Raw genomic sequence first — 22,121 nt, 5'->3', positions numbered from 1 at the left:
TATTTAATCAGCTATTTCAATACTTAAAATTATTAATTTTATTTATTTTTAGTGGGTTATTTTACGACGCTATCATAACATCTCAGGTTATTTAGCGTCTGAATGAAGTGAAGGTGATAATGCCGGTGAAATGAATCCGATAGTTATCCAGCATTTGGTCATATTGGGTTGAGGGAAAGCCACGGAAAAAACCTCAACCAGGTAACTTGCCCCGACCAGGATTCGAACCCGGGTCACCTGGTTTCGCGGCCAGACGCGCTAGTCGTTATTCCACAGGTGTGGATCTGATTTTATTACAAACTATTAATTTCTATACGAAGAAGTTGTACGCAACAAATTCAGAATCCTGTTGATGACAATAAACATTATGCCAATGAATAAAGCTATATCAAATATAGACAATTAGCCACCGGAGTGGATCAGGCGGTAGCGCGTTTGCCTACTGATCTAGAGATGCGCTCGGGCGTGGGTACAATTCGCGCTTGAACTGATTACCTAGTTGTGTTTTTCCGAGGTTTTCCCCAACCATAAGGCGAACGTCAGATAATCTAGGCGAATCCTCAGCCTCATCTTGCCAAATACCATCTCGCTATCGTCAATTCCATCAACGCTAACTCAATAGTTTATACAGCGTAGTTAAATTCCCAAATAAAAAATTATATAGACAATTAAGGAAGTGGTAACAAATTTCTTAGAATATTGCTATCACAATGCGTGTGAAACACATGCAATGTTAGTTTTCCTTATGCAACTTATCTCAACGAATAGATAAGAACGTAGTCACGTAGCCTACATATGGCTGGAATCTGAACTTCATAATTTCCTTTCAGTTTACTATACGTTGAATTGTATTACTTTATGTTCAATACATAGTCTTCAGCGTCCCAAATATTTTTCATTTAATCCATCCATAAGAACAATAATTTGAATGACAACAATGCCGACCAAATATTCTTACTGCAGGCGTTGTATTCAAGATTATTCATACTATAAACTATCACATGCAGACAATCTGTACGCATTCTGTGAAGTACAGAATTTAGCTTCGAAACCTCAAGTATAGGATAGTGATTTTTGTTCTTCATCAATATGACGTCCGATGTATTCCCGATTTATTCAAGGAGTCACACCATGCTGCTGTGTCGAGCTGACTTTGGATACTCTAAAAATGGACTTCAAATGAACCTCAACAGGTTACGGATGACCCAGAGAGAGATACAGCATTGTTCCTGATTATATAGACAATGGATAACTGAAGCTAGTTAGCTAATGGTCTAGCATTAAGTCTCCGATATATTATTCTAAAGGGGTTTCCAAGGGAAAAGAGATTTGGAGAAAGTTTTATCAGAATACTTTGATTTTTCTCGGTATCACCATTCGTTACTGTTCCATTCTTGCAAAATAACCGCCATCTGCGGTAATTAAAAGGATAAAGAATATATGTAGATACAATGTTAATCTAAGGATTCTATTAATGATTATGTTATTTAAATATTTCCATTTTAATGTCCACACACTGTGCCTGTGTATTACTCAATGGGCAAACAAGGGCTAGTTTAGGAAATACGATCGACTTAAGGTATCGGAGAGAATTTTTCCTATCTGGATTCAGGTACGCTAGAATGTTTCCAACTTCACGAGAATTCATCTTCCCATATAATCAAAGGGTGTTTTCTGGGTTATAATTTAACGTTATTTTGTTGAAATTATAAAAAAAAATATGTGCGTACCAGTCTCATTTTTGCTTTTGTATGTTTTCTTTAATATATACTTTTCCATGTATTTGTATTTGTGAATTTAGGTTTTTAGATCTTTGAGGAAGAAAGTAAATTAGATTACGTAATGTGTAGATTTTGCCTACAGATACCACGGCTCAACGGTCACCAAGTTCTGCATACCATCCACACATACCAGCAGTTCTCTCCTATCCGTTCTGCGACACTAGCATCGCTCCATGGTCGTGAGCGCTACACAGAGGAAACTGTGGGATGGTTGGTTATCTCCATCAGATATCACCTAAGTTTTACGCCAGTTTGTGCAGCATAGCATCTAAAGATTTTCATTAAACTATTCATCTAAATTTCCTCTCATTTTAACTATGAATGTGGGTTTCTCACGCTTCCTATAGAACCTATCCCATTCCTTTATTAGTAACTCTCTTTTCCTTATTGTTTAATGTATAATCATAGTACAAAGCCTATGAACTATTGTAGTGATGTGTTCTATGAGGTTATTAGTATTTTTTAGTTTATTAAAAATAATTAAATGTTGATTCATTGTTATAGTCAATGTGACATTATGGTCTTTAAATCAACTTGAGATGAGCCGAAAAGAAACATGAAAAAGACGCAAACACGATGTGTAATTTATGTGTCATTTTACCACTGGACTTTAAACTGTGTTTAATGTCCACAGCATAATATGTGAAAGAAACACACTGCTGGTACATTATCACGTAATGATGCAATAATACCTAATAGCAACCTTGTTATTTTAGTTATAAATAATTAAGGAAAATGTATAAATTATTCTCAATTAAACTTCATTTTCTGTCTTCCTCATTTTGCTGTGCCTTGTTGTTTCCGGTTTTCTCAGGTGAAGTGGTTTACCATCATGCCCACAGAATGAACATTTTCCAGATGTGTTACTTCAACCAGGACGAATGTAACATTTTAAAATTCCTTTTCAAAACGAAACGTTAAATTTATTTGTTCAGATCAAATTGAACGAAAAGTTAAGTTTGTTCAAATCAAATTTCTGCACATTTAAAGAACAGAATTAAATTTTTTTCAATCGTTTATGAACACAATACACTGCTCTCTTAAATTGATTGAGCATATTGAGAGTTAAATCAATGAGTTTCGCAAAACACGCTCTGAAGTACGATGAAAGAGTAATGGAACGGAGAAAAATTCTCTGCATGGAAATATCATATGTACTTCGGTACATTAAAATAATATATACGCTCTGAAGTGTTTTATACAGGATGTTTAAAAAGTGTCGCATATTTTTACAGAAGATAGCATAGGTCTAAACTAGAAAAAAAGTTCCTATAAAGATGTGTCCGGAAACAAATATCTGTTGAGATATGGGCCATGCTGTATTATGACCTATGATCGTTATTAATTTAAAAACAGAAAACAATGGTGCATGTGTTGAGAGTGAATAGCATTCCTCAACAGAAGTAAACAAAGAATGTAGTAGTAAACAAAGAACCAGGATACTACGGAGTCTATCGTTTTACTTGTGTTAGTAAGTACGTACAATATTCAGAGGTGGGCTGTCTTTCTGTTTATGCACGACGGGGCACCACCCCATTTTCTACATCAATTTCTAACCCGGAGGTTTAATGGACAATGGTTTGGTCGAGGAGGTCCAGTAGCATGGCCTCCCCGATCACCTGACCTATATCCCTTGGATTTCTGACTATGAGGACATTTAAAGACATTGGTGTATACCACACCGATCGACAAAGTATAAACGTTACAGAAGCGTGTATCCAATGCATGTGAGCAAATCCGACAACAGTCAGGAGTGGTCACAAGAGTTCGTGATTCACTGAGAATAAGGGTTGAAGCATATGTAACAATGCGTGGTAACAATCATGGAGCACCTTCTGTAGTGTCTACGTAACAGACAGGTGGGTATCGTAGGCCACAATACAACATAGCACATATCTCAACATATATTTGTTTCCGGACACATGTTTATAGGAACTTTTTTTATAGTTTCGATCTATGCTACGGTCTGTAAAAAATATGCGACACATTTTTAACACTCTGTATGGAACATTTTATCTCGAAAAGGAAGAAAAAATGAGTAAAACTTTGTTAAACTTTTTTGTCTGAAATATCCCAAAATCCCTCAAAATTAATGATATTACTTACGGTTCACTAAATATAATCAAACTGGCAAACAGAAAAAATGCAGAGATCTGGTTCACGTTGTAGTTAAAGGTAAGCTAATTACAGCAATGATCTCCTTTATATTCACATGATAATTTAGATTTGTTTCAGCTTTCATAATGGGATTGATACAGTCAATTTTACTTAAACTAGAAATTAAATTATGTACTTTCATACTTTTGAAAATGACATGTAAACTTTTACGTGCAATCGTATTATATAGGCCTAAATACAATTACATACAAGATCAATGTATCTTCAAAGGAAGTACTTACGCTATTTTATTTCTGACTAAAGTTTCTCTATCTGCTAAGACTACAACAAGGATATGTTTTCTTTAAACATTATAGTATTATCAGTTCACTTTATCCAATTGAGTTTAAATACGAAATTGTGCATTTAAATAAGTCTATATCTAAATGTATTTTTTTTTTTTACATATAAACGTATTGTAGTCATTTATGTACCATTATTATATGTAAAGCATTTAATCCAAATTTATCACGTAAGTTTAGTGTTATAATTATTATGGTCGGAAATACTTTCGTCATTTTATTCATGAGAACAGTATGTTATAATCCGCCACTGTTGTTGACGGATCACGGAGACGTCATTCAACGCCCGTCGCCTATGGAAGGGGAACCAATGCTCTCTCTCGCCCCTCTCCCCTCTCCTTCCCCCTCCTCTTCCCTTCTCTCCCACTCCCTCCCTCCTCTCTCTCTCTCTCTCTCTCTCTCTCTCTCACCCTCAGAGTTCTTCATCCCTGGGCTATTAAAAAAAAAGCATTTGCAAGTGAATCCTGGCTTTAGAGATGATGATCAATGGACAAAGTGTAACATTTTGGCACGGAAAATGATACAGTAGGGAAAATTCTGCCAATGCCATCCTTCACTATTACAAATTCCACTAGCAGTGAATCTATGTCTGAATAACATAGAAAAGTCAACGCTCTATTGAGCTCGTAGTATGACCAAACGTGAGTCCGTTAATTTAAGAGAGTTGCTTTGTTATGGACCTTATTCTTTCGGACAAATATAGTTCTGGCACACGTCATTTATTCAAGAGCAGAGCCACAGGCGACAGTGTTTCAACAGAGGAACCAGAATTCCATGCGTACAAGATTCTATAACTCTGTAAGATGTGTAATGGATAAAGCAATCAGATTTTCTTCACAAACAGTAGGCTGCATAAAATTTTTCTCGTCATTCTCATTACATGAATGCTCTATTATCACTATTTCATCATGTCATAGTCTCTGAGTAGTGTGAAAGCTGTTTTATAAAGAGGTACGTAAATATTTCTTTTTTAAATCTTCAACTTTAAACAGCGAATGTGCTTCGTCATTACATCAAACGGTTTTTAACCAATCAGACAATCTATGATGCGCGGTAAAAAAAGGCATGTCAGAAATGGTTTTCTGAGTTATGAATTTATGACTTCTATTCGAATGTAGCCCTATACAAAAAATATACTTCTTCAGATAGTATAAAAAGCATGATGTCTATCCTCTTTCATAATGATGTAAAGCTTTAGGGCCGTATTCATAGACATTTTTAGCGCGGGCTTCCGGTGGATGATCAGCGTTTTTCGTATTCATAAACCAGTGTTAGCGATAGGATATGATGTGAATTCTGTACTAGTAACCAGTGGATAGCCGGGGCTAGCTTAGTACGCTCGTAGCGCGTGCTGCGAAATGTCTATGAGTAGCACCCTGAGATTTCTAACTCATCATTAGAGACCGGTTTTTAAAGAGAATTCCTTTTTTTGTTTCAACACGAAACATGAAATAATTAATTACGATATTCAAAACTATCTACGGTACCAAATTATTTGCTTTTGACTTCCCTTTTTCCCCTTTTTTAGTCCTGTTTTAAAAAACATCCCTTATTTTGATCTTTTTTGATAGAATATCACAAACATTTAGATAATTATCCTATATTTTTCCACTAGGCCTATAACTTCCTGAGCAAGCGAAAATAAATATCGTTCTTCTTCTGTTTCCAGACATTGAAAAACTAATAAAGTGTGGTGATTTAAAGTTCAGGATAAAAAGAAAATTTTCATCTCTGGTTTCAGTTGATGTTGAGCGGTCATTTTCTATTTATAAAGACATTCTGCATTCAAAGAGGCAGAATCATATTGAAACATATTGAAATGTTCAATGTGATCAAATACAACACTTTCTTTATGTTGTGAAGCGATAAAAGCTTGTGTGTGCTATGTGTATTCATGAATGTGAAGTGTGTTTTCAATTAAAATAACACCCTTTCGAGGGAGTAATATAGTACTTTTTGAAGTCCTTTTTTGACTATATCAAATACAACACTTTCCTTATGTTGTGAAGAGATAAATGTAAGATTGTGTGTGCCATGAATGTGCTGAAGTGTGTTTTGGGAAATAATATAGTCCTTTTTCAAGTTTTTTTTTTTTTTTTTTTTTGCTATAACTTCCCCCCCCCTTTTTTGTCCTTTTTGATGAAAAATTTTCTCTTTAAAATCCGGTCTCTACTCATCATAATGATATTGGACCTCATTTTGAAGTTTGTTTTTGCTTTACTCAAAACTTGCAATTTGTAAATTATGCTCTTTTTTTTACCGTGCATCACAAAAATAAAAGTTATCATGTTTTCACTGGGTCAGGCTGAGAATGACTGATTTCTTTGGATGATAAACTCTTAAGCATTGATTCTTTCTAAAGTGAATTGAAGCTCTGATATCCATGCCGCAGATATACGACACATGAGATAATTCTATCCTTGCACGAAAAGGGCAACTGGCAAAATTATAGGCGGACACTACCTCAACAAAATTTCCTGCTTCATGGAGATAGCCGCTTCTGCAGATCTGTGAAACTGCAAAAGTTTTTGATGCTGGAATAATTGATATAGATTACAGTTGTTGCGAAGATACTGAAATACTTACAAGTCATTCAACTTGCGGAAGGCACGAACATGGTATAACATTATACAAATCTGGCTTTCAGGTAGTAGGTCCCTGTAAAGCAGGTTAGAATAATTTCAAGGAAAAATTGTTCCGGGACCGGGTATCGATCCCGGGACCCTTCGCTTAGCGCGCGAACGCTCTTCCGACTGAGCTACCCCAGGAACTATACACGACACCCTCACAATTCTTCCTTTGTATCCACACGTTCGCGCGCTAAGCGAAGGGTCCCGGAATCGATACCCGGCCCCGGAACAATTTTTCCTTGAAACCTGCTTTACAGGGAGCTACTACCTGAAAGCCAGATTTGTATAATACATTCGTTACTGGAGGTACGTTAACACAAAGCTACAATTGAAGTCACACAAGTATTTGTGTGCACTCATAGTTGAGTTCTGGCGTTTTGTCAGCTCATTTGAGTCGTGTGGATACAAAGAAAGAATTGTGACGGTGTCGCGAATAGTTCCTGGGGTAGCTCAGTAGGAAGAGCGTTCGCGCGCTAAGCGAAGGGTCCCGGGATCGATACCCGGCCCCGGAACAATTTTTCCTTGAAATTATTCATGGTATAACATTGTTACATATCCAGAAGCGTCGACCTGGTTGGCAAGTTGGTATAGCGCTGGCCTTCTATGCCTAAGGTTGCGGGTTCGATCCCGGGCCAGGTCGATGGTATTTAAGTGTGCTTAAATGCGACAGGCTCATGTCAGTAGATTTACTGGCATGTAAAAGAACTCCTGCGGGACAAAATTCCGGCACATCCGGCGACGCTGATATAACCTCTGCAGTTGCGAGCGTCGTTAAATAAAACATAACATTTATCCAGAAGCTTACTGAAAGTAACAATCTGCCGTACATAGGAATCATTTATATAAGTAAATCTGGAAGAGACAACTAAAGTTTTAAGTTCGTTATTACGAGCTCGAATAACACATTTTTATAGTGAAGAATCGGTAGAACGGAGAAAAATTCTCTCCGGTATCGGGACTCGAACCCGGGTTTCCAGCTTTACGTGCTGGCGCTTCATCCACTAAGGCACACCGGATTCAAATTCCGATGCCTCTCATTTTAAGTTCTACCTACTGTGTTCCCCTTTGTTGGCCTACCCTCGTGTACCGTGTCACAGTATGTGTGACAGTAGACACAATGTCCAACCACAAGCACAGAGATGCACTCATTACGGGGTACGACGGAACATGGCACTGTCTTGAACAGGCCTGCAGAACCCGTAAATAGGGGAAATATGACGTCAGCCTCACTCAACTTCTATTGGGGATGATCTACTTCCGCGTAGAGTTATTTACATTGCTTTACCGTGCAAGGTCCATCAGTGGCGGCACTGTAATTTTCAAAAAGGATTGTAATAAATTCATTGTATTTATAATGCGTTATCTCGTTCAAGGTTTACAATTATGCTAGATTTCCTGTCGGTAGTTTCTTTGAGATTTCTTTGCACCTAGCCAGCTTTAGATTTTCGAAAACTTTCCTCCCATCATCACCTACGGGAACATAAATTTATAGCATTTAAGTAATGAACCTTGAAAGTCACTATTGATTTCAATTCAAAATGAACACAACGAGTGACGCCCTTAATTTAACAGTATATAAATAAATAAATAAATAAATAAATAAATAAATAAATAAATAAATAAATAAATAAATAAATAAATAATCAATATACAGTTCGTAATAATGAACTTACCCGAAAGTTTGTGCATTCCATAATTCTTAATATGGGCTTTGTTGAAATGTGTTGAAATGACGAGTAGAAATAAATTGGATGGGACACAGTAAACAAGCAAATTCTTTCGTCTTCAACAACAAAATAATCATATTCCCATTTTTTCCTTTGGATGTATTTCTTCACAGGTTTAGATTTTGCCATGTTCCAGTTATCTTTAAACTGCAGTACGCGTATTGTGTATTTATTTATTTTTTTATTTATTTATATATTTATTTATTTGGCTAGAGTGCGTTACAATGTTGAATGACAGCATTGACATCCGGTCATATAACTATCACTCACTTATCAACGTACAATTTATTTATCGCCCTATTACTAGTAAAGCCTGTTAAGACCAGTAATGCAAATTTTATAAAAACAGGAATTAAAACTTTATTAATGCACGAAAAATCATAATACATTCTTCAAATAAAATAATTGGTTTGTTACCTGCATGCAACATTTCGGACTTATTCCATTTTAGTAGAATACAGAGCACGGAAAGACAAGTCGGGGACTGTACTTTACTTATTTTACACAAAAAGTGGACTTAATCTGCTTTACTAGTAATAGGACGATATATACATAGGTAGACCTTCTTACATTATATGCACACATTTTAAAATTTATTTTACATGTCTTTTAACTTATTTATTTCCCTCATTCATTTTTCTCTTACTTTCTAAAGGTATGTTCCTAAGGATTTTATTATCTGTTCATTTGTAATGCTTGATAGCGTATTCATCGTATTGTATACCTGCCGCCGCGAGAATGAATGTTGATGCAGCCGAGCGTAACTAGAACGCTATGACCGGACTGGTAGAAAAGGTGGGTGGAGTGGAAGGGATGGTAAAGCAGTCGCTCTGAGGAGCTACAGTTTTGCAGGTCTGGTCTTGAATCACAAAGTGATTACTTACGCTTTATCATATTACTATGATGTACCGAAGCACATACGGAGTTTCAATGCAGTAATTCTGCGCTTCCATATGGTGAAGAAAGCTGGAAACCCGGGTTCGAGTTCCGTTCTACTTATTTCTTCACCATATGGAAACACAGAATTTCTGTACTGAAACTCCACATGTACAGTACTTCGGTACATCATAATAATACATTTTTATAATCTAAGCTTAAAAAACTGTAGTTGAGAAAATCAAATTTTGAATCTGAAGTCCATTATTTATATAAGTTATCCTTAGATATAGCACATAGGGTCTAACATACTTTATGCCAGGGGTGGGAAACACGTATTGTAAACAGAGCAATCAGCATGAGTATCTACATACAACAGAAACTGTAGCGGGAGACGCTAAGCTCTCTGAGAGTGGCTGTTTCCCTTCCCTGCTTTATGCGAACAGGTTGAACGCAGATGAGATTTCGACATTGGAAAGGTCGTTTGTATGCAGGTTTTATGTATTAGTTGGCTATGTTCCAAGTAGTGACAAATGTGTTTGTTTATTACCATGTTTTCAACCTTGTTGGAACATGTGATTTGTAATGCGAGAATTGAAGGAACGTCATTGGGAGTTCCGAACTCACTGCCTCAAAATTAATAGCATTAATAGCAGAAATACACCGAAAAACAATTAGCAGTCTAAATTCTGTGTTCTTGAGTAAAAAAAATACTTTACTATATAAAAATATACAACTTTTAATAATTATGGTATTCTTCTGCATGATTCTGAAATGTAGCAAATACATGAACGAAACAACATATGGATTAGAAAATATCTTTTTATGAACCGCAGCAAAATATTACGGTTACAAGTAATACGTAATACTCAGCGTTCAATTCAGCTCCCGGGCGGGAACACACGCATCAGACATGCTTGCATGGCTAAAGTAGATTACGTCATTATCGATCTGTAACCTCTATTGTATTTTTACTCATATAACTTTTATTAATAATAGCATGGACACAATTATATTTTTTATTTCATAATGAGTACTAAACTGTGTTACAAGAGTTTTTCAAAGTGGTGTCCGTCTGCAATGACACATGTCCAACATCTTTTGATGAAACTGTTATTCATGTGCCAAAGTTCCACGCATATCCGTAACGTTGTAATTTCTCTTCTTACATTGCCTCTAAATTCGTCTATAGTGTGAGGATTAATCCTGTGTACTTCATATTCTTAGCGTTTTAGGGTTCTATGCATAGTCATTTGCTAGCCCGCGCTATGAGCGTGCTAAACTAGCCCCGGCTATCGACTGATTACTTGTACAGGATTCATATCATATCATATCATATCGCCAACACTGGTTTATGAATACGAAAAACGTTAGCTCGCTGATCATCCACCGGAAGCCCGCGCTAAGAATGTCTATGAATATGGCCCTTAGTGTGTGAATAACAATCTCATCAAAATCATTAAAGTATGTCGGGAATGTGTGAATGCAGACTGGCAACACATTGAAAAAATTGAAAAAAAAAAAAAAAAAGTTATATATAAAAATATGCGGGAAGTTGCAGATCGAAAATGACACAGTCTATGCCGCCCATCCAAACATGTCTTATACGCGTGTTCCCGGCCGAGAGCCTGGTTAGACGCTACGTATAATACTGGACTAACAAAGAAAATTATTAGGGTGGAAGACGATGTTGGCAAAGTAGAGGTAACAGGACGACGACAGCAGGGTGAGGGAGAAAAATTCGTCTGTTTCCTTAATTTTAATAGGCCTACCTTTTGAGAAAATACAAAGACTTAAGGCAGAAGGAATTGAGAGAGCGTGAGCGATTCAATAATAGTGAAATATATGGAAAGAACTACTGGCGTAATGTATAAATTGGGAATAGGAAGACGACATAGATTGTTATATACCAGACATTTTGTATAAATTCACTGCGGACGGTAATAAAAGGCGAACATGTTTACAAAGATTAAATTTAATCGCAAAATTTGATTTTAATACGTCTCGCAACGAATATGGGGGTGACACTCTTGTATCCTATCCGATCTTCATTTTAGGCGATGTCATATATGCGAGATTCGAACTCACAAGTGCTGCTTCCGTATATGTTGAAGATGCGCCTCTACCATGGCGTAAGTTATGGTCGGTTTACCTGTATATCCCAGAAGTTAGAAAAAGAAGTAAAATATAGAGTTCTAAATTAAACGTACATCGGTGCAAGAGATTATTGCCATTATCGTTAATATTATCATCATCCTTAATATTTTACTAACCTTGTAATTCACGGCAGTAGATAGGATGCCGGACTTGTTAAGCCGAGGCTGCGCTCGGATTTGGGTTCAATCCCACTTGGAGTGATCATGTTAATGTTAATGTTATGTTTTATTTAACGACCCTCGCAACTGCAGAGGTTATATCAGCGTCGCCGGATGTGCCGGAATTTTGTCCCGCAGGAGTTCTTTTACATGCCAGTAAATCTAATGACATGAGCCTGTCGCAATTAACCACACTTAAATGCCATCGACCTGGACCCTGTGATCATTTGTCCAGTATTTTTCCGAGGTTTTCTCTAAGCAAATTTTAGGTTTTTTGAGAATTTTCGGACACATCTCGCTATCACCAATTCCACCGACACTAGATAATGTCGTCGTTGATGCAGCATCGTTAAATAAACAATAATTCATTCATTCATTCATTTAGTGTTCTTTCACTGCAAACCCAGCTTTCTCCAATCTTCCCTATTTTCTGTCTTCCCCTTCGTTTCCTCATATGATCCATATTTCCTAATGTCTATCATCTGACATCTTCTTCCACCCCGAACTCTTCTCACATTCACCATTCCTTCCAGTGCATCCTTCAGTAAGCAGTTTCTTCTCAACCTGCCTTTTTCTCTTCCTGATTAGTTTCAGCATCATTCTTTCTTTATCCACTCTCTCCAACACAGATTCATTTATTATTCTGTCTGTCCACTTCACACGTTCCATTCTTCTCCATAACCACATTTCAAATGTTTCTATTCGCTTTTCTTCACTTTGTCGTAATGTCCATGTTTCTGCTCCATACAATGCCACACTCCATACAGAGCACTCCACTAGTCTCTTCCTTAGTTGTTTTTCCAGAGGTCCGCAGATCTCATTAGGATTATGCATGCTTCCTTCTTCTCCTTTTCAATTATCTATTTTGTCATAGCTTTCTTCCACTTCCTCGTCTGCAAATCCACTATGTGACATATAAACTTGCACTAGCACTAAGTCCATCTTCTTCCCTTGTAGTCTCACCATTATAATCCGGTCATCTACATAACCAATCATATCACTTTATCTTTCACACGTGGTCCCAGTGAAGCCTTGATTTTATCTGAACCGACGCATGCGACGTGGTGGATGCGAGGCCCGCCTCACACAAATCCGGACTGCACGAGAGATAGTGAGTGGTTTCTATAAATGCGAGATGCGAGGTCTGCGCACCTCACAGCCATAGAAACCACTCACAATCTCTCGTGTAGTTCGCATTTATGCGAGGCGGGCCTTGCATCCCCCACGTCGCATGCGTCGGTCCGGAAAAACCAAGACTTAATACATTAACACCATGACTTCCTTTGCACTCACCATTTGAATAAAACAACCTAAATTCATCACTCACCAACTCACCACTATTTTTCCCACCTCATTCCTGATATACCCATCACATCCACTTTGTATAAAACGTTATCTCTTCAGAACTATTGCTCGTTCCTACGGACAAGTAGTGAACTCCTTGGTATAGAGCAGCCGCGGCGAAAAGGCGACTCACGAGCACATTGTGGCTCGCAGTGCATTTCCCTTGCTTCCTACCTACAACCCCCACCCTCTCACTCACTGGAGTCAAACTCCGTTCCATTTGTCTTTGTCTCTGACCTGCGACTGGCGTATCGTCGCAATGTCTCTCTCGAAACCATGTAAACTACCTCTATAAAAACGAAAGTTTCGAGTAGGATGGGAGGATGCATTTTTTTTGCTGACAATATGATGACAATATTTAATGTATGATTTGTTCACAAGTATTACGAGGAAAACGGTTGTATAACATAAAACGGCATTATAAGTTACTACATGTTACTGATGAAACATTAAAAGATTAAGTATTATTATTATTATTATTATTATTATTATTATTATTATCTCTGTACGTCGATCCTTTTTCAGCAGATGTACGAATAATGCGGTTAGATCTTCAATTTAAACTCACAAACTTACTATGTGATGTTAAATGAAAGCTAGATGTAAGGACTTGACAAATGTTGAACTTTTCAAATCTTTGGCAAAAAATAAATATTTGAAGCTTCGTTCTTTCGCTTGCTTTGTTGAAGCCATGTTCGCTACAACTTACGTTTGTGAAAAATTATTTTCAACAATGAAAATAGTAAAAATCAAATTTAGATCATGACTTCGTGATCAACTACGACTGGCAGTAAGTGACATAATTCCTGATTTTGAAACTCTGTCGCAGAGACATACTGAAGACAATTAATTTCAGGTTTTGATAATGTGTCCTATGTTTTCTTGTTCATTTCTTTCTTCGTTACACGTACTAAACATTAGTTTGTAGCCTTGTACTGTATATAATTTTATTTAAGTGCTTGACGTAAGAAAAATGAAAATCCGTTAATAAGTCAGACAGTTGTTCTATTTCCCCTTCGGGTGTCCGCCTCCCTCCATAAGTGCTATGCACGTTGCAGCTTACACAGTGGCTCGGCGCACGATGGCATTTTCGACACGTCTGGAATAGAGTATAGCTAAGACAAAATAGGGCAAAGCAGATAAAGAACACATATTCAGACCCTAAGACAGAAGAGAATTCTCTTTTTCCTGTCATGGGTCGAACCCCAGTCCATTGGTTTCAAAATTTTGCCACCATTTAACCCCTCCCCCCCCCCACACACACACACACACACATGCACACATAAAAACACAGCTACTCAACAACAGAATGGAAAACAAAATATTTAAAGTTACTTTTCTTGAAAGGATATATCTTGAAAGTAAGACAAAAAGGAATATCTTTATAAAAAGATGTTTGTACGTTACCTAGAACAAATCCCGAATTGTAAATACCGCCGCTGAACCCCGCAACAACGAACTCGAAGAAAAGGAATGCCTCGTAGCTCCAGGCTAACGACCGAAGTACGCCGAGAATGCATGTCATAAGGATAGACACCAGCAACGTTGTTTTCCTGCCAACTCTGGAACACAAAATTATATGTTATTTTACCTTAACCCTATCGTATTATTAAATTAATTTTTATTTTTACAAAATCAAATCAATCATAATAATTTTATTATACACGTTTCATTATCCTTTGGAGTCATCGTTTATGGAATTTGTTAGACAAGAACCATCATTAGAGTGAGTTAGAAATTAATTAGTGTGCCGTACGGTAGCGAAATTACCTAAAGCTCGTTTTTTTTTTTTTTTTTTTTTTTTTTTTTATTAGATTTTACATCAAATGCATAATTTTGTGAGACTCGGAAGTACAAATGGAGCTACTCCGGTCTAAAACAGAACATTGTAATAATAACAGAAATTAATCATGCAACGCTAATTGTGTGTTTAACCTCTTGCGTACACCACGGTTCACTAAGTAGTATTTTAATGAATGCCATGTGCAGTTCTCTACGTACTTAACGAGGTCATTATCAATGATCGCCGTTTTTTTAAAGCAAGCTGTTAAAGAAGCCAGACTTCATTAAAACTCGTGTCTGATTTCACTGTACGTTAAGAAGTTCCTCATTAGTTACACTGTAATTACTAAAAATTAACATTCTGCTCTATATTATAGGGTCTACTAATGAATTCGATCGAACTGAATGTCATGAAATAACACTTCCTGTCACACAGGGTGAACAGTAAGTAATGTTATTAATTGCAGGTGGTTATTTGAGATATTTCAAACAAAAAGGTTTAATACACTTTTGCTCGTTTTTACTTCCTTTCTGAGATAAAAATGGTTTTATATGAAACATTTCAGTATGTTTTGGGAAAGCTATTGATTTAAATCCTGATATTCCCAGTCGATTCAAGAGAGCGGAGCATTATGACAATAAATGTTTAAACAAAATTTAGTTTTGTCCTTTAAATGCGCAGAAATTTGATTCGAACAAATGTAACATTTTAACATTTCTTTCCAGAACGAAAACTTACTTTTGTTCAGATCAAATTTCTGCACATTTGAAGGATAAAAATATTTTTTTTCAATAATTTTATTATCATAATACACTGATTTCTTAAATTGACTGAGCATATTGGGAATTAATTCAGTAGCTTTCCCAAAACAAGCTATGAAATATTTCATGTAACATATTCTTTTCTCGAAAAGGAAGCAAAAACGAGCAAAATTCTATTACAATTTTTGTTTGAAATATCTCAAAGAATAATATCTTGAAATTAATGACATTATTTACGGTTCACTCTGTATAGGCCGTACAGAAATTAAAATAACCAAGAAGTCTTATCAAATTAACTACGCTCATATTCTTACAGATAGGCTATATTTTTCAAAGTTCACAAAATTTCCACTGCACGAATTCTATTTCTCAATTAATCTCTACACTAGCCATCTAGAACATACAGAACAACACAGATTACATATTTTCAACATCTACTTCAAACCAGTTCAGACTAAAGAAATTAAGCTTGGAGTACATAGAATGTTACATAGAGATAAAGAAAACTTCTATTAATCGGCCTAAGATGTAAATCAACCAAACTTACTCCGAATAAGTGTATGTGCTTTATTCCGTTTCATTTAATATTATTTCCAGTTTAATAGAGTAAATCGGGAAAGCCAATCTCGAGTAAATCACTGTTTCGTATACAGCTCGATTCTATGTTATTGGCCCTTGTCCTTGGTTGTTTGACTAGTGAGCGAGCTTTGTGTTGCGTCATAAGAAAGAAATTTAATCACAAACATGCATTGGAAGGGAAGAGGGAAGAGGATGAATGAATATATCATCTTGCTCGTAGCTGAGGGACACTCATGTCAAGAAAATATAAGTCATCATGACATTGTTTAGTCAACAGACATAATGGTTAGTGACGGAACGTGTGGAAGAATATTTTGTTTTAAGACACCAGTAGTGATTAGTAACTGGCTCGTATTCTATTTACTTTTTGCAAGGGCCAAAATCCCTGAATCAAGCTGTTATTTTAGCGTTAAGAGCTTCAAAATAATCTAGTGGTGTTAGTGAGGTAAAAATCATGATTTCATGTGTACTTCTCTAATGAATCGACTCACAAATATTACGTGCGAACAGAATCCATCTTGTATATTACTTGTCAGGTAAAAGGGCTGTACAGATTTTTACTGGCGAACTGGGTCACACAGGTCAGGCCAAACAGTCATAACACCTAAGGCTTCCTTCTTATCATGTTGCGGTACACTCCGTCTTAAAACACGATATTCTTCCACACGTCCCGTCACTAACTATATTATGTCTGTTGACTAAACAATGTCATGATGACATATTTTCTTGACATGAGTGTCCCTCAGCTAAGAACAAGATATTATATTCATTCATCCTCTTCCCTTTTCCCCTCCAATGCATGTTTGTGACTAAATTTCTTTCTTATGACGCAACACACTGCTCGCTCACTAGCCAAACAACCAAGGACAAGGGCCAATTACACTGAATCGAGCTGTACTTAGAAAGACAGACAGACAACATATTAAAAGCTACTTGTTGGTAAGGGATGCAGTCACAGTGCTTTATAGTTCAAAAATGAATATAAGAAGATCATACATCTTACATGTTAATTAAAATAATGCACGTTGCAACACTACAAAATAGATAAAGAAAAATATACTCACTTGTCAGAAAAGTAACCAGCAAGTGGAAAGCCGATGAATTGTCCAACGTTATTTATAGTCCCCACAATCGTCAACCTCCAGGGCTTTTCTGTGCAAGAAGCAATGTTCCACTGAAATGAAACAAATAGTACTGCTTACTGGATTCGTAAAACTATTATAAAACATTATACGCTATCCACTATATTGTAGCATGTCCATTTGAAAATTATTATAATAAATAACTTCATATATTACTAAGCTCATATCTGTTTGCTGTTCTTGGAATACAACTGATTTACGAAATTATATTGGAACTTAACGAATCTCGTTTTTGGATAATTTTGAGTGAAAAATCTACGTCTGAACATGGATCCGATTCCCAACAATTATAACGATTAGCCTATATCATTTGACATTTTTAGTAATTATGTTAATTATAAAATAGAGAGATAAGAAAATACCTAAAGGAACTTTTGCAGAAATTCTATTTCATTTCACAATAACTAAGTACATGTTTACAACACTAAAGTCCACACTTGTGGAGTAACGGTTAGCGCGTCTGACCACGAAACCAGGTGGCCCGGGTTCGATTCGCGGTCGGGGCAGTTACCTGGTTGAAGTTTTTTTTCGGGGTTTTCTCTCAACCTAATATGAGCAGGTGCTGGATCCCGGACTCATTTCACCGGCATTATCACTTCCATTCATTCAGACGCTAAATAACCTAAGATGTTGATAAAGCGTCGTAAAATAACCTACTAAAAACACTGAATGTTGGAAGAGAACGTAGAGTGTTGGAAAATTTTTGTTGAAGATACACATTTCTCATATTTTCACATAGCATGAGGTAATAACCATAAGTAGGAAGTTCGTACCAAAACAGTAGATTTCAGTTTAGTATAGCTAGGAGTATAGATGTCACTCGCTCCTCCTTCTGCTCCCAATCACTACAGACGATACGCAGTTCACATAAACAACGCATAGTAGCATTCTGTGTAATTGTGTACAGTCGTGAATAGTTTGAAGAATATTGTTAATGTATATTAATATTTTAGGTTCTGAACAAAGTGAGCTATTCTGTTATTATCGTATTATTTACGTAATGTTAATATTATGCATTATTTCAAAAAGTACACTCATCTGTTATTAAATAATTATGCAAACAAGAATGTGTAACACATTTATTTTTTTCCCGGATTATTCTTCGTTAAATGTTGACGTCTCGTGCTGCTATGCATTCGGTTGCGTTAGGTACAGTCCAAGTTCAACATCGGAATTACAATACGAACTTACTAGCTAGCATTACAATAAAAATGAAAAATTTTCTTGAAATTAATTATAGGTTTAATATTATGTGTCACAAACGAGATACACTAATTATTAGATTCACAAAGTAGTTGTTCACCTGATGGTAAGAAATACCGTATCATATTTCAGATTTGCTCCGGTAACGTCTTGTGATGTAGAATGAATATTTTCAGAGTATAAATCATAATGTTTTTTTTTTCTGAACCTAAAAGGAGTATTTCTTTTGATAAAATGAAAATGTTCAGTGTTATTTGTTATAATGAGGCTAGAATCCTAATGTATACTTTGTATGTTATTTTATAGGCCTATGTATATTATATGGGTAAATTATTTTAGGCTGGGAGTTACGAAATTTATAATTACAAATTATTGTTTATTTTATTTTCTTGTTATAAGGTCGTGGACGATTGGAGCACATGTTTGGTTGCCACCCGACTGTACACGTTTGTCGTTCCGGGTCACTGACATTGAGAGCTGCGCTACTATTTTTCATTCGGTAGAGATATAGTCCAAGCTCACACAAATTAACAGTTTTGGTACCAACTACCTAACTCTGGTAATAACCAATGATTTATGAGTTACATGTTTTTGTCTAGTCAAAATCATTCTCCTTGCGCAAACCGGCTGTTACAGCAGTCACAAAAGAAAATCTATTCTCGCTTGAATGCACCTGACCATATGCGTGTGAATCTTGGATGACATTCAAAGATACACGAGCCAGTCAGCTATTGTAGACAGAGTACGCCCATATCTGACGCGACTTCGTTTGGTAAAGTTGCGTAGGTGCAGACGAGTCATTCTTTCTACACAATGACGTACTTAGCAATATTAGAAATTATCACTTAAGTATGCGAAATTGAAACCACGTTCGTGTGAATTTGACTCAAAACTATCTTAGTATAACTTCTTGAATTATCGTATATGTGGATTGCCTCAATGCAGTTTCCATTTATTAGTAACTTACAAGGATGAACTAACAATAGTCTTGTCTGCTGTTTACGTCAAAAGACTAGATAGAAAGAGATTATTTACGAAATTAAGATTCTTTTTAGCCGTCACGGCGATCCAATGGCTAGAGTGCTAACTCATAATCCTGTGGACCCGGGTTCGATCCCCGGTGTAACCTCAATCTATAACTTTTGTTGGGCAACCTGTAGCATCTCATCTCATCTCATCTCATCTCGGGTACAGCGTAGACCAGTCTCTCCTATGGTGCACCCTGATCAACGACTCCCGATAAATTGGTCTACACAACTACTGGCTTCATATATGGGTGAATGACGAACAGACAGAAAATATATATATTGTTTACACATGGGAATTAAAAACCCGAAGTAATTTTAAGAGTGTTCTGATTATTTACGGTAAAAATTACATGATGTAACTTTTCACTGATGTTTGAAAACACCAGAAATCGCAATTGCCACACGACTCTTGTTTAACTGCGATACGATTTATAATTTGTTGTATAAAAATTCTTTTATAAATCCCGTAAGTTCTAGTAAAAATAATTATGTAAGGTAAAGTTGCCTATTTCCGTGATACCCCTAATCCCGTGATACTTTTTAAAAATTCAATGTCAATCAAAGCTTTGCTGTTCGACCATAGAACCAGACATTTTTCTCGAAAGATTATATCTTTGGCATACTTTTGAGACATCGGGTGAACTTCTAGCAAGATGCTCAACCCCATAACATTCAGTGAAAAAAAAAAAAGCGTATCACGTAATTAGGAGTATCACGGAATTGGGCAACTTTACCCTATCTTCAAACATCATTATGTATCATTGAAATAACCGTAGTCAGTTGGTTATATAAATTGATTTAGATTGTATATAATAAGATAATCTTGATAGGGAGTTATTATTTTACCAAGTTAAAAAGCTAAAACACTTTTAATTGAGGCGGGTTTCGTAAGAACGGCACATACCCATAAAGTGCATTTTGAGATAATAACATGCAAAGGTGTTGTGTTGCCAGTACACATTTCAAACACAACTTTGATTTAGTTCCTTATATTTTATAAATTCATCGTTTGTTAATATGCTAAAATGTATATATTACATTTGTAAACCTACCGATATTTTGTCACAATAGCAAGTACAGTAGGTACGATCTATGTGCCCTTTTTCCAAAGATACTTTTATTTGCTTTAAATAATAATAATAATAATAATAATAATAATAATAATAATAATAATAACAATAACAATAACTCATTAATAAACTTGTTTTACAGAACTTTTATTGTCTATCCATAGGCATAGTACTACTTTATTTTTCTATATGTTATGACTGTTATGAGAGTCTTCGAGGACAAATTCTAGCCATTTCACGTCGTCCTCGTTTAAGTACTTAAATAGAGATCTTATGTCGTCAACCTTGGCTTGGCTGTTTGTTGAGAATGGAACAATCGTAGGTTTGATATCAGTATACCTATTTCTATTCAGTCTGATGAAACAGTTGAAGGAAATCCATAAGAAGTTGTAATTTTCGGAGCACAGGAAAGTACCATCCACTTTGCATTTTACTATAACGTACTTCATAATCGTACATCCCCTGGTAGAGGGGCAGAGAAGGCCTGACGGCCTTATCTCTACCAGGTTAAATAAATAAATACTACCGTACTACTACTAAATACTACTACATTTGCGTCTTCATGAAATAAGGCGTTAAAGCTGTATCCTACTCTTTTATATGTAGTATGTTCAATTAACAACCTCAAAGTTACTAGGATGTTTTCTGCATGTTGTCATAGCTTCCAACCATGGTTTTGCAGTTCCAATGATTTCTTTCTTTTTCACAGCAGAACTCACGAGTCCAAAGTTTCTGTCATATTGTTTAAATGAATGGCCACGAACAGAAAACATATGGATTATTTCAACCTGATATACCTTGGCAAACCATGCAGAAAACTTCAGAAACGTCGAATTTCTATTTTGTCCTCCTGCGGCATCAGACATCATTATGACAGTTTTTACGTTAGGAAATTTTTTAAGATTCATTTGAAGGCAGTCATACAAAAAATATGGCACTGAATTAGCATTCTTTTTTGCTTGAGTTTCCATGAAACTATAGAAGTAGAGTTTCCATGAAGCAATAAGAGAACAGAATTACTCCAAGTATTTTCCATTATTTAATAATAATTACAAGATAAATTTTTAAATTGATACACATAAAACACTATCACCAATAAGCACATACTCTATAGGCCTCAATCTGTAAACCAACTGCACGACAGCGTACGGACAGAAATTTGATTGACGGACTCAAAAGTTAAGGATACTTGATCCACTGTAACTTGAACACAACTCAAAATGCATAAATGTTCGAAGTTAGGAAAATATTTATCAAGTTCTGTCTCGATACTAGATTTAAATTCTTATGATTTCTTTTTGTGGGAGAAATGAAGAGATTAAATATGAATTTTGAAAATAAACAGAATGAGGGGATTATAATACAATATTCATTATCTATAATAATAAATCTGTAATCAAAATTTTTCTGGCAATTTTCGCTT

At 35.9% G+C, this 22,121-nt stretch overlaps 1 protein-coding gene across 2 annotated transcripts in view; it reads right to left on the bottom strand.

Moving 5' to 3' along the window:
• Positions 1-22,121, bottom strand: part of LOC138705839 (organic cation transporter protein-like) — a 230,006-nt gene that overhangs the window by 57,719 nt on the left and 150,166 nt on the right. For both annotated transcript variants that reach the window (XM_069834514.1, XM_069834513.1), the window contains exons 4-5: positions 17,320-17,429; positions 14,540-14,694 (exon numbers count right to left, since the gene is read on the bottom strand). In XM_069834514.1, the coding sequence (XP_069690615.1) occupies positions 14,540-14,694; positions 17,320-17,429 (265 nt within the window). The remainder of the gene's footprint in view (positions 1-14,539; positions 14,695-17,319; positions 17,430-22,121) is intronic.

This window comes from Periplaneta americana, chromosome 9 (genome assembly GCF_040183065.1).
Source record: "Periplaneta americana isolate PAMFEO1 chromosome 9, P.americana_PAMFEO1_priV1, whole genome shotgun sequence".
Taxonomy (NCBI): Eukaryota; Metazoa; Arthropoda; class Insecta; order Blattodea; family Blattidae; genus Periplaneta; species Periplaneta americana.
The sequence above is the reverse complement of the archived record's forward strand: the minus strand, read 5'-3'. Positions and strand labels throughout refer to the sequence as shown.